Source organism: Idiotropiscis lumnitzeri, chromosome 1, assembly GCF_059441095.1.
Source record: "Idiotropiscis lumnitzeri isolate Australia: NSW breed Sydney's pygmy pipehorse chromosome 1, RoL_Ilum_1.0, whole genome shotgun sequence".
NCBI classification, from domain to species: Eukaryota; Metazoa; Chordata; class Actinopteri; order Syngnathiformes; family Syngnathidae; genus Idiotropiscis; species Idiotropiscis lumnitzeri.
This window is the reverse complement of record NC_142391.1, coordinates 7454589-7467785: the sequence shown is the minus strand read 5'-3', so window position 1 is coordinate 7467785 and position 13197 is coordinate 7454589. Positions and strand designations below refer to the sequence as shown.

At 41.0% G+C, this 13197-nt stretch overlaps 2 protein-coding genes across 2 annotated transcripts; both read left to right on the top strand.

Annotated features, from left to right (window-relative positions):
• The first annotated feature begins 234 nt into the window (after positions 1-234).
• bdkrb2 (bradykinin receptor B2) lies at positions 235-4733 on the top strand. The gene is made up of 2 exons (XM_088314140.1): positions 235-321; positions 2146-4733. Exons 1-2 carry the CDS (start codon positions 302-304, stop codon positions 3179-3181), a joined length of 1056 nt encoding a protein of 351 aa, XP_088170266.1. The 5' UTR covers positions 235-301; the 3' UTR covers positions 3182-4733.
• A 1327-nt stretch (positions 4734-6060) lies between these two features.
• bdkrb1 (bradykinin receptor B1) lies at positions 6061-7918 on the top strand. The gene is made up of 2 exons (XM_088314127.1): positions 6061-6139; positions 6845-7918. Exons 1-2 carry the CDS (start codon positions 6119-6121, stop codon positions 7916-7918), a joined length of 1095 nt encoding a protein of 364 aa, XP_088170253.1. The 5' UTR covers positions 6061-6118.
• The last annotated feature ends 5279 nt before the right edge of the window (positions 7919-13197 follow it).

Genomic DNA, 13197 nt, shown 5'->3' with positions numbered 1-13197 from the left:
TTTTCATCTCAAAAATACAAATCCATTGGAAGAGGAAATGTCTGAATCGTAACATACCAAATATGCAGACATGATGTTACAGTGAAGGGGTGAAAAAAAGAAAACAGACCATAGAGAGGAAAACAGAGCGTGAAGTAATTTTTATTTTTTTTTTTGGCTGACATCACTTCATCTCCAGTTTCCTTCAAAAGAGCAAGTCACAGACGAACAGGGCGGAGAAGGGGAAGGGGAAGCTGGTCCAAGAGCGCAGTCGGGCATCCGCACACTTCACATCTGGACGGACTTTACTCGGCGGGGGGAAATGGCTCTTCAAACTACAAGGTAAATGATTTCACATTGCGATCATATTTATGTTTTCGCGAGGTTACACAAATCGGGGACTCTTGGATCTGACTTTGCTTAAAGTTAAGAACTGCAAACAATACAACAATTATAGAAAAAAATCCTTGAAAAAGAGAACTTTTTACAACACAATATTTTTTTACATGACTGCTGCACAGTGTATGATTTATTTTTAAAAACACCTGTTATAAGGAAGACCCTTTTGGAAAGTTAAACACTTGTGAATTTATATTGTATGAATTTGGTACAGTCACTTTTTTTTCCGTAATACTGCTGATGTCCGCTTAATGGCCTCGAGCAAAACAGATTGCCGGACGAGCAGCACCATATCTCATAATGTGCAGTGCCCAATTTAACCACCCTCGAGGGAATTAAGAGTCGGCAGACCCGAGCCAGTTGCTCATTATTGGAAATAATTCCAATCTACCGTACGCAGTGGACGTACAGTATGCACGATAATGCAGTTAGATAAAAAAACAACAAAAAAAACGACATTACGCGGCTGTAATTGCGATACCGCAATTAACATCTCGCAGATGTGACTTAAAATTTTCTGCAGCAGCAACGACAAGCAATAAAAACTGGACTATTTCATTCTTAAGGATCATAAGGGTGCTGTCTGAAATAACGATGAACATGGTGGACGTTGCTTTCAAAGAAGTATTTTTTAAAAAAAAGTCAGTATGTATAATTTTTAGGAGTTAAAGTTAGGACTATGATTCATTCATAAAAAAAAAATAATAAAAAAAAAGAACTAACATTTTAAGGCTGTCAGCTTCCGAGACTGCGTTACTTTTCATGAGAAATGTATTAAATTCTAAAAGTAGGCAGAAAAATACTTATTGCACTCAAGTAAGGTAAAGTATTTTTACTTTGCTCCTTGAATCCTGTGCATTTAGGTTAGCGGTTGGGCCAAGAATTTATTGATGAGGTTCGAAGGGTAACAGGATGTAGATGGTGTGGACAGCTCCAGGTTGGCCAAGACACTTGGCTGTCAACAAATGTTTCGTCTTTCTCTACAAATGTGCGCCGAGCCTCTGGAAATCTCAAAAAAGCAAACTGATGTTCGAACCGAAACCCACCAAACCATGATGTGGTTTCGTCAAGGAATCTGACATGCGAAGAGAGGTCAGCGATTATGAAACTGGCGTGAACCGTTGGATCGCTTCGGTGGAATGTTAAGGAGTTAGTGGGATCCAAGTTGTGCAAGACACTTCATCATCTCTATTTGAAGGCGGGACGGTGCTACAGCGGCAGTTCGGGGGCTAGAGCGCTGTCAGTATTTTATTTGATATTTGAAAATCCATCCACCCACGATCAGAACCGCTTTTCCTCACGAGGGTCGCGGGCGTGCGGGAGCCTATCCCACACCGTGAACTGGTTGCCAGCCAATCGCAGGGCACACAGAGACGAACAACCATCACACTCACACCTAGGGGCAATTTTAGAGAGTCCAATCAACCTGCCAAGCATGTTTTTGGAATGTGGGAGGAAACCGGAGTACCCGGAGAAAACCCACGCAGGCACGGGGAGAACATGCAAACTACACACAGGAAGGCATCGAACCCACGACCTCTGCTCTGTGTGGCCATCGTGCTAACCAGTCGTCCACCGTGCTGCCCATATACTAAAATTAATTTATAAATTATTTTTCTCATCCCGGTTAAGCATCCCTTGAGCCCTGGGAAAGAAACAATCCCGAAGCAGTCTGTGATTTGTAGCCGTGTCATATATTGGATAACCAGTGAGTTTGAAGTGCAGTTTTATTCACGTGAGTTTAATCGGACTTTGCTTTCTCCGCAGAATACCGGAGCTGAACCACACGCTTATAAACGGAAGCCAAAATCACACCGTTGAAAAGAGCTGCATCGATCCAAACGTCTGGGATGCGCTCACCAGCAGCCAACCCATCTACATGGGCGTCGTCATCGTGCTGGGGGTGGTGTTGAACACCTTCGTGCTGCTGGTGTTCTGCCTCCACAAGAAGGGGTGCACGGTGGCCGAAATCTACCTGAGCAACCTGGTGGCTGCCGACCTCATCCTGGTGTCCTGTCTTGCCTTCTGGGCGGTGAATATTGCCAATGATTTCAACTGGCCGTTTGGGGTGGCCATGTGCAAAGTGGTCAACGCGGGTATCAAGATGAACGCCTACGGCAGTATCTACTTTGTGGCTCTGGTGAGCCTGGATCGCTACGCGGCGCTCGTTCACCCGATGTCACACCGGCGAATGCGTCGACCAAAGTACGCCAAACTGAGCTCACTGCTGGTGTGGTGCTTCAGCTTGATCATGGGCGCCCCGACGTTGCTCTTCAGGGTGGTGAAGTACTTCCCGGAGTACGGCGTACGCGCCTGCGTCTTGGATTTCCCAAGCCGCACGGTAATGCTGCTCTGCGATGTGATGCTAATTAGCTTTAGCTTCATCATCCCGATTGCCATCATCTCATTCTGCACCGTCAAGATCATCCAGGCGTTACGCCGGCGCTCGATCGAGAGGTTCAACGCGGAGAAGAGTGAGCAGAAGGCCACCACGCTGATGTTGTTTGTCCTGGTTGCCTTCCTCGTTTGCTGGATACCGTTTCACATCCTCACCATACTGGACGTGCTCCTGAAGGCCGGTGTGATGCAAGGGTGTGAGCTGGAAGCAGCCGTCGACATCTGCAAGCAGTTTTTTGACTACCTGGCCTTCTTCAACAGTATCGTCAACCCCATCTTGTATGTCATCGTTGGAAAAAACTTCCGGAAAAAGGCTCAGGAAGTGTGCAAGCAGTGGCCCATCAGTAGCCTAACGACACTTTCGACACGTTCAAACACTTCGGCAACACTCGGGACGTTTGCATAAAAATCTAATTAGTGAGGGGAGACAACGCTCCTTGTCATAGAGGGTTGGTAATGGCACCCAAAAACAGAGATTGTTCTCAGCTTAGACCAAAGGCTTTTTCATATGGAAACTTTGTGTTGGCACATACTACTTCTAGCAGTGGTGGTCGTTCAAGGCCTTCAAGGCGTTCTCTGCTGGCTTAACATTATCAAAAAATCATCATCATATTCTTCACATTGATGTCATATTATATCCTAGTGTTGTATTTTCGGTGAGAGTTTTTATCCAATCAGAATTCAGCTAGCTTGTGTTGCCAGGCAGATTTCACAATATCGGTAGCACGCACTGTTCGTCCAAGGCCTTTCGAGACAATTGTGCGGGCATCTGTTCGGTCAAAGCCAATGAGCGTTCAGATTTGGTAGACAGTTGCGATAGCCAATCAGATCACGAGTTGGTTACAGTGAGCCTTCTCGCTGGCCTTACGCTGAAGGTGATGAACGCGTTTTGTGATTGGATACTCTTGGGCAGCATTATGCGGAATCAACACACCCGGAAATGGCCGAAGGAGGGAAAAGTGTGGATTTAATTGCTGATACACTTGCGAGGCCATTTTCAAGACGGACCTTTCAAGAGAAGCTAGGTCGTCCCACGCTCACTCAGTACTTTGTAAGTGTGTTTTTGTATAATATTTGTTCAGCCGTGTTGTCATAAATTGTTATTATGAGGGGGATTTCTTAAAGTTGGACTAAGTTGGACTTTACTGAAGGCCTACGTATGAAATGCGCGGCCCACCACTGACTACTATACATACCAGTACCCACTCTTACATTCTAACTAGCTAGCTGGAAAACTAGATTTTCGAGTCAAGTTCGAGAGAAAATAGTACAGAAGCAGAAAAAGAACAGAGTAAACATTTGCATTCAAATGAAAATGGACCAAGGAAAGAAAATGTCATTAAATTTTTTTTTTCGTCAAATTTTTAGAGTATTCTAATGAGCTACTGTTGTGATCGTAAAATCTGTCTGCTTGCTATGAGGTCAGTTAAAGTACAAATTCACGTCTGCAATCATTTCAGCTTGAACTGTCGCCGAAGTCCTCGTAAATTTTCTTAAAAGCATTTGAATAGGCAAAGAATGAGTGACTCACTGTCCACTGACAAAGTTTCCAGTGGTTACGCGCCATCACGCAGATTTTTTTTTTCCACGTCACCACAAGCAAAACAACCCACTCAGTGTTGACTCACAGGACTGTGGGAGGGTGCACTGAAAACTCCCCAAAATAAAGGCCTGGAATACCAAAAAGGCAGTCGGCCTTGAGCCACGTGCCAGGCTTGCGGACAACCACTGGAGTAGATTAGTGTGACCTCAAAGTAAAAAAATATGACAAACATTTGAGCGGTTGTCGCATGTATTTTTGCAATCTTCCACAATTACGCTGCCATGCTTTGTTTCTGTACCATAATGCAATTATCGTTGCTGCTTGTACAAGATCAAATGTTTGTGCTTTGTCATTTCTTAATATAATAATGTTACGAAAGCAACTGTCTACTCATATTTATTATTAGAATTGTGATGTTAATGAAATGGGAACTTGCATTAAAGCTGTTTGCACAATCCAGAGTTGAATATGGGCTCCATTTGTTTAATAATAATAATAGTAAAATAATAATAATAATAATAAATAAAGCAATAAAAAAAATCAAATATTACTCTTAGCAAATGTTATGTTTTACATTATTAAATAAATATTCACCATTCAGCATCTTGGGTAAGTAATCCATTACAACTGGTAAATGTAACGTTTTTTTTTCGTTTTTTATTTCTGCCAGGCGCCTTTCAAACCTCGTTCCGTCTGGCTGCATTTTCTAATAAATATTAATGACAGTATAAATAACTACAAGTGGGGAGTATATCCAAAGCTATTCAGATCCTCCAATCTGCATGACCACATGCCAAAGCAGACAACCAAACAAAACCGCCCACAGAAAATGGGTGGGTCGTGTCAGGAAGGGCGTTCGATGTTAAAACGGTGCCAAACAAAACATGTGAGAGAGTTGCGGTTGGTACCGCTGACGGGCAGCGTTGCCATAGTTACCTTGAAAAAGGGAATTTGATTACTTGACTTTAACAGTAGCTTAGTTTTGGCACTGACGACTTCAGTTGAAAAGTAAGTTCGACAACAAGTTGTTTAATTAGTTACAACCTCACGGAACATAAAAGTGTCAACCAGCTTTGCCAGTAGTACTTAATTTTTTTTTTTTTTAATTTCAACAGGGACAATTAAAAATATTTTTTAAACCAAAAATAAAATGACAACCTTTTTTGACTTTACATAATTATTTAAATTTGATATTTTAATGAGTTGTTATGGAATTCACTTAATATAAAACCGCTGGAGGGAGGGAGATGGAGAGGGAGCGAGAGAGAGAGAGACAGAGAGAGCGAGAGAAAGAGTGAGAGAGAGAGAGACAGAGAGAGAAAAAAGAGAAAGAGAGAGAGTGAAAGAGAGAGATAGAGAGAAAAAAGAGAAAGAGAGAGAGAGAGAGAGAGAAAGGTTAGAAAAAAGCGTTGAGGAGATTGTGGTGCAATCTGCATCATGACCACAAGATGTCGCTCGGTTGCGCATACGTTCCTGGATCTTTTGACACTCTTTGACGGTCTGTGCACGACCACTAATTCATGGAATGCCATCATGCATTGAACTGACAGCAGTGATCAATGAGTCGTTTATAACCTCGACGTGAGAAAATACTGCTTCCTTTTTCTGTCACAGTTTGAAGAACAGAGCACATTTGGTGCAGTGTGAACATTTCTCCATTTAGGGCCGTGTAGTAATTCATTTGGATTGGGGGCTGTTCATAAACAAGCTGCTGTATCGGTGGGGTGCAAGAATGCCGCTCTATATACAAAAACGCTCCCTCGTTCCACTGGACTTTGCACTCGCCGTACGTGTGAACACATGAGCAGCTTGATAACTATGGTAAGAATTTTTTTGGGTATTATTTTTATTGACTAGGAGTCCGTGTCATATACCAGCAGCGTGGAGAGTATTTTGGGAAATCATGTGAATGAGAGGAGGAAGCATCTGTTGATTGAGTCAGCGTATGTCGTCAGAAATTGAGTGCGTGACTAAATCACATGGTAAACATTTCAAGACTTTGAAAGTGAACGGAAAAAGCTAAACATGCCTTGACAGCGTTTTTTATCATGATAGTCTGGACAGAATTCAAATAATTATTCAGTCACATTCAAAAAGCTTGTAGAAGGCTCTGTGATTATCTCGGAAAGGAAGGCAGAACGTTTTGAGCTCCACAAAACCAAATGACTGTGTAGTTTGTAAAACGTCACGCTGTCGAGTACAACGGAAGCTCACGCCTGATCGCTTGTGCATCCGTTTGTTAATTCATGCTAGCGGAGTATGCGTGTGTTGGATGATGCAAGAAAACCGGAACGTACCATTTTTATTCGGCTGCGGGGAAATCATTCCGATTGTGATTCGAACATCAAAAATAAAAATGAGGTTTTGGTTCTGCCTTGGGAGGCCACGCGATCCGTCGCGTAGTTTGGTTTGCTTGTGTTATATTGCTGACGAAAAATGGCTTCATTAGTGGTGTTGGTGGAGGAACAGTAAAATTACAATAAAACAATTGACATGTTTTTATTTTTTTTTAATGTTGCTGTGAAGATTATGGAGCCAATGACACTTGAGCCAGTGACAGCTCAGTGGTCTGAAAACAGCAGCCTTGCAAAATCTCTAACATCTCCGGAGTTGGTCACCGTCTGCGCCATCGTCCCTCCTTACATCATCACCGTAACCGTGCTGGGCCTCGTCCTGAACGCCTTTGTCCTGTGTGTGTTCTGTGCGCACAAGGATCGCCTGACAGTGGCTGAGGTCTACCTGGGCAACCTGGCACTGGCCGACTTCGCCCTCCTGTGCGGCCTCCCCTTCTGGGCCGCCAACATCCTCAACAGTTTTGACTGGCCGTACGGCGACGCCTTGTGCAAGATGGTCAATTGCGTCATGACGGTGAACCTCTACACTAGCGTCTACACACTTGTCATGATCAGCGTGGACCGCTACCTGGCCATCGTGAAGACCATGAAGGCCAGGTGGCTGAGACGGACAAGGCACGCCAAGGTCATATGCGTGTTCCTCTGGATTTTGGGGCTCTCGCTTAGCACGCCAACCATACTGCACAGAAAGGTGATGTACTTTGAAGAATTCCAGATGACAGCCTGCATGTTGGACTACAGCCACGGTAGCTCGTGGAAGTTAGCCAACCAAGTTCTGCTGAATGCCGTTGGCTTCGTCGTCCCTGCTCTGGTGATCATCTACAGCAGCCAGGCTATCGTCAGGGTTTTGCGACAGAGAAAGGAGAGCTTAGGACTTCAGGATGTTAACGACACCAAGGCCTCAGTTCTGTTGTACGCCGTCACGCTGCTGTTCATCCTTTGTTGGGGTCCCTATCAAGTCTTCACCTTCCTCGACACCCTTTGCGATATCCACGTGCTGGACGTCGCAGCATGGTCCCACGCTCTGGATGTCGGCGGACAGGTCTCGGCCTATCTCGGTGTCCTCAACAGCGCTCTCAACCCAGTGCTTTATGTCCTCTCGGGGCAATACTTCAGGAAGAAAGTTAGCGGTATCTATAGAAGGGCTCTTCATAATCGCAGGGGATCCGACATGACCACCTATCAGCGCTCTGTTGTGTCCACTTATATTCACAGACCTGAGCAGATCAGGCCTGTAGTCCTTTAGGGGATGATGGGGGGAGTAGTTCAAGGCATTATAGATGTGATATTTTATACAATCTACTGAACGGGATACGGTATTTCACAATATATCATATACGGTATGCTATGTGGCAAATAAGAGTTGCAGATTTTATGAGTTGCTTGGCTAAAATTCATGGAAGACTCGGTTTAACTTTGTCTAACCAGGCGTGAGCAAATTACGGCCCGGGGGCCACATGCAGCCCGTTAAACGTTTTAATCCGGCCCGCCGAATTTGAAAGAAATTGAATGAATAAACCTTGTTAATGTTTGATTTTCTAAATACTGTGATGTGTCAAAGACATATATTTTGTCGTAATGCTTTTGTTCAGTTTCATTTAAAATTAAATGTATTTTTTTTTTCTCTGATGAGGTGAGATTACCAAAACACTCCATCCATCTGCTCCTGGTCAGGCCCCTCTGTCAAATTTTAGAATCTATTGTGCCCGCCAATCAAAAAGTTTGCCCAGCGCTGGTCTAGGTATTCATGAAACATGACAAGTTATTGTGTACATTTAAACATCTTTTTAGTTAACAGTGTGTGTGGTTAGTTTTTGAAAGAAATTTATGTATGTGTGCGTTTATGTGTGTGCTGTGCTTGCTGTAATACTGGCAAGCCTAGCTAAGATGAGGGCTGACCCTGCCTTGTTGAGCAAGTGTAATGCAGGAAGCAGCCAAGATGGCTACATATAGATTTATTTCTTTGACGACGGGAAAAAAGCATAGATTAGAATACATAGACTTCACCATGAATTGATTTTGTGGTGGTGACTGTCCGCCATATTTGGTGTGGTGTTGTTGTTCATTTAATTTTTACAGATGTTAAAGTATTTTTTTTATGTTATGATCAATGGAAAACAGCTCATTATCCCTCTGACGTGTTGAGCAAGATTGTTTGATTTCACTTATGATTTGCTTGAACCAAATTGAGTTGACACGACTTGCATGAAATTTTGTGACGTCAATTGAAATTCTTGATTGTTTACCCAGTAAAGTGAGACTTGCATGCACATATGTGGCTTACTCCCACCTCTGCTTTGTGGTATATGATGCAAGAGCATCGTACCACAGCACAGTAAAATAAACGTATGTGTTGTGCAGCATTTTGACCACATGGGGGCGCTATAATCTAAAGCGAAGAAAACTTAAGTGAACAACCGTGAAGTGTGGGGACCTCGTCACCTCGCTAACTAAATCTTTATGCAGCTGACTAATGCAACACAAATATTTTCCCTATGCAAGCAATATATTCCACAGAAATCTCACACTATACAGTATAGAAATTTGGTGATTGCATTGTGATTTGTATTATTGTCATGGCCAGTGATGAAGAGATCTGCAGGAATAAACAATAATCTAACAATAAATCTGTTCAACAGATTCGAGCCAGATTTAGATCACGTGTGTTGGGCAGGAATAAGGAGACAATCAAAATAAAAATATCAGGAAGACTTATGCCCCATCCATACTGAAACAAAAATCTTTCTGTTTTTCAAAAGTTTTGTGTAAATGTGGAATCATTTCAAGGAATGTTAAAAGGCGCTGAAATGCTGCAGTTGTTACTTGTTTTTGCATATTTTTGTCCATGAAAATGTTCTCTGTATTGTCAAGTTAAACAAACACTAAATAACAAATTATTTAAAAACAGTCAAGTGTTCTTCCTGTAATTTATAGTTGTTGTACGCGTTAAGGGACCAAAAAGAATTTATTCTGTTCATTATGTATCTTTTAAATTACTCGGCCGATGAATTGGTTATCAGATATAGAATTGGCACCGGCCTATAAATAAATAGAACTTATCAATCATGATATTCACACAAACTTCCCCCAAAAAATAAATCAATAAAGTTCAACATGTTTGAACATGAACTATCCTGCCTTTGTAGTGTATTCAATTGGTTGAAAATTATTTTCAAATCATGGCTTTCTGTTTTTATTTACTCAACATTCCACCTTTGATGGAATTGAGATTTGTACATTAACACAGATAAAACGGTTAAAAAAAAAAAAAAAGGGGCGGTGGACACAAATAGCCAGCATGGAGCCCAAATGGTTAACATTCCTCCCTTTTTTTTTTTTTTACCTGGATGTAAACAAACATGATTTATTCCCTCGACAGTACACGCGTGACACGTCCTAATGAGAAAACGTTCGGTGAAGAGCATGTGCTATGCCATGTGAGCGCTAACCCTTCTCCTCCCTCCTTCTCTTTTTGCCGTCTATCCACCCGTTTCACATTATGCGGTTCGCCGCAATAACGGCTGAAGAACCTGCATCAGCATAACACGGTGGCCCTTCAGCCTCAATATTCCATTCTTGGTCACCTTACTCTGTCCTTGGTTCTTCAGGATACATTCATCTTGTGGCAATGGCGATAAGTGATGATCAATAGGTTTTTCCTCGAACTGATAACTGCACAAGTGACCATGATCTCTCTTTGGAAATTCAGCTTCGTGAGGGCAGCGCTAACAGGGAAAAAATACGTTTCCCCACCCAAAAAAAAATAAATAAATAAATAAATAAATAAAAGCAAAGCAGATGTGCACGTATAGCACGTGAGGCATGTGATGAAAAATAATGATATAATCCACGCTAATAATATCAGTTTCATAGATAGCGTCATCGTTTTATCACGTTGCGTTTACCTTTTTGAGTGATTCTAAACACATTTTTTAAACTTCATGTATTCAATCATTTTAATTTTGCACAAATAAGCTTTTGTGATTCACTATAATTGAATAAATTTGTAAAAAGAAAAAGGGGGTGGTTTTTTTGCCGTGGATGCTAACTATCTTGGCTCCACACCCTTTTGAAATCTTAATTCAACCCCTTAACCCTAGTTTAAAAGCCTAATTTTTAACCCTTATTTTAAAAAATGTCATTGAAACTCTAACCCTTTCTTAAAACCCTAATTTAAAACCCTAACCCATGTTTTATATCCTGTTTGGGCAAATGAGTTTTTCCATTTCCACATGCCTGCAAATCTGGCCCCACTCTCTGTTGGATCAATTTCACATTCAAGTAAACTTTTTTTTTTTAATTCAACATTTGTTTTTAATGGCTTTCTATTAAAGGCAGGTCAACAGATAATAATCCTGTAAATGCAGAAGAAATGACGAGCACAAGAGATTGGTTGTCGCTTGTTCAATGGATCTTGCCAGAATTTCTAAGAAAATTCTAAAGGCACAGCAATGTTGTTCATAGGCTTTATACCTTCAACAATACATATTTTAGGGCATAGTCATTAAACTAATTGAACAAAAGCGAAATCTTTATAGTCGCTACTAATAATGTAGTCATGTCACATGCCAATCACAGAAAAAAAAGCATTGTTTACTTGTCCTATAAACATTAACACATAAATTAACCTAATCAAAGAATGAATTGAACACATCAGAAATCTTTGTAAAACACTTCACCTCATGGTTTAACTTTGTACACAAAAACTTCAAACGTAACCATAGCGGCCATTACACCAACTCACGCACGGCTATCTTCATGTTGGCAATTTAATCCCACCAAATGGAATAGGTAGTCCTTTAGCATAGTGTCATGAATATTCAAATGTATATTAATTAAACTACTAAAACACATGCGTAATTTGTGACATTACAGCACATAACTAACCTGTAAATTCAGGCGATCGACTGCGGCTGGTTCAACGGCTCATACCAGAATGGCGTGTTCCGACACCACACCACTTTACGGCAGCCTGTCGCGAAAACAATCGCACCGCTGGTACTTCCGGCTTCCTATACTGCTCTCTGCTGTCCAAAAATGTACGTATACGCATCAACCAAGAAAATTATTTTCAGAGATTAAGATTACATTTTATTAAATAAATCCCAAATTAACTAAACTGTGGCCACATATTTTGTGTGGGTCACTTTAACTTACCAGAAATTTGATTTCCCCACTCCGAGCATTTCTTTATCATTTAATGTTGTTGTGGTTGTTGCTGCACCTTCCATCTTAGTCCGTTAGGGGTCGCCACAGCGACTCACTCGCATGGTTTGTTTGGCACAGTTTTAAAACCAACTTGTTGCAATGACTATTTTTATTGTTGTTTGTTTATATTATATTTCCATGGCTCATTTTAAGTGAGCCCAATTTTCTTGACTTTTTTTGTAAAAGGTGATCTATAAACTTCTCAATGATTTTTACTTTCAGATATTTTTTTAAATCACTATTTTGTGTATGTTTGTTTATGGCTAGATGCATTTATGCAATCATTTTTCAAATATGATTTTGTGCTAAAGTACATGATAATTGTTACTATTATTTTTTGTTAAAATCTTTTTACTAGCATTGTCTTCTAACTATTGATTCCAATTCTCACATCACAGAGCCACCTTTTTTAATTAATTTTATTCCCCTCAGTTTTTTTTCAGTGGGTTCAGGTGTTGTATCATTAAAACCCAAAATTATGTCAGCCTTTGATATCTAGAACTAAATTAGTTGGATGTGATGTGAAGCATGCTGAGTTCCTGCAGGCCGCCGCCGTCTCGCACTTCAGCGCATCCACACCTCTTCCAACTCCTGCTGCTTCTTCATCTTCGGCTCCCAGATGAGAGGGCAAAATAGCTCAAACACTAGGTTTGCTAGATTCCTCACATCCGATTTGAAATTGTCAAAAGCTCTTGCTCAATCTTCACATCAAAAAGCAGTTTCTTATTTATTTGAACCAGCTGCAAATGCTTTGCTACATCCGTGCAATGACGACGTACAATTCTCTGCCGTTTCCTGCTTTATCAAATATTTAATACATATTGATCAAAATGGGTTTCTGTTGAATTGTGTCACATTTTGGCATTAGTTCAGCGTAAAGTCTTTACATGCAAAATGGTTGAACAAGATTTCATATGTCAAGCATATTTTTATGCACATCCATTCGACTTTTTCCCAGAATTGTGACTTTTTCTAGAGAAAAGAAACCAGTTATCTTTCTTTAAACAGCTCATCGCATGGGAAGATATTCATTCATGTACTTTAATTTATACAGCACTGCATGTACAGTTTTTCTTAGGAAAATTAACTATATTCACATTTCTACTCTTGTTTTTTTTTCATGTGTTATATTGTCTTTTCCATTCTTTTTTTTTTTTTTTTTACCCCTTCCCTAATGTTTTTCGTGTTCATCTGAGAAAATCAGGATGCCGGCGGCCCATCAGGCTTCTGCATTCTATCTCCCTTTTTTTTTTATGTCCTTTGGCGAGGTTATAACTGTTAAGTGAATTTTGTTGCTCTGTACTCAAGCATATCCAA

Coding starts and splice junctions, on each gene's coding strand:
- bdkrb2 (XM_088314140.1), top strand. CDS start 302: ATGGCTCTTCAAACTACAAG. Junction 322..2,145: donor ATGGCTCTTCAAACTACAAG/GTAAATGATTTC, acceptor CTTTCTCCGCAG/AATACCGGAGCTGAACCACA.
- bdkrb1 (XM_088314127.1), top strand. CDS start 6,119: ATGAGCAGCTTGATAACTATG. Junction 6,140..6,844: donor TGAGCAGCTTGATAACTATG/GTAAGAATTTTT, acceptor GTTGCTGTGAAG/ATTATGGAGCCAATGACACT.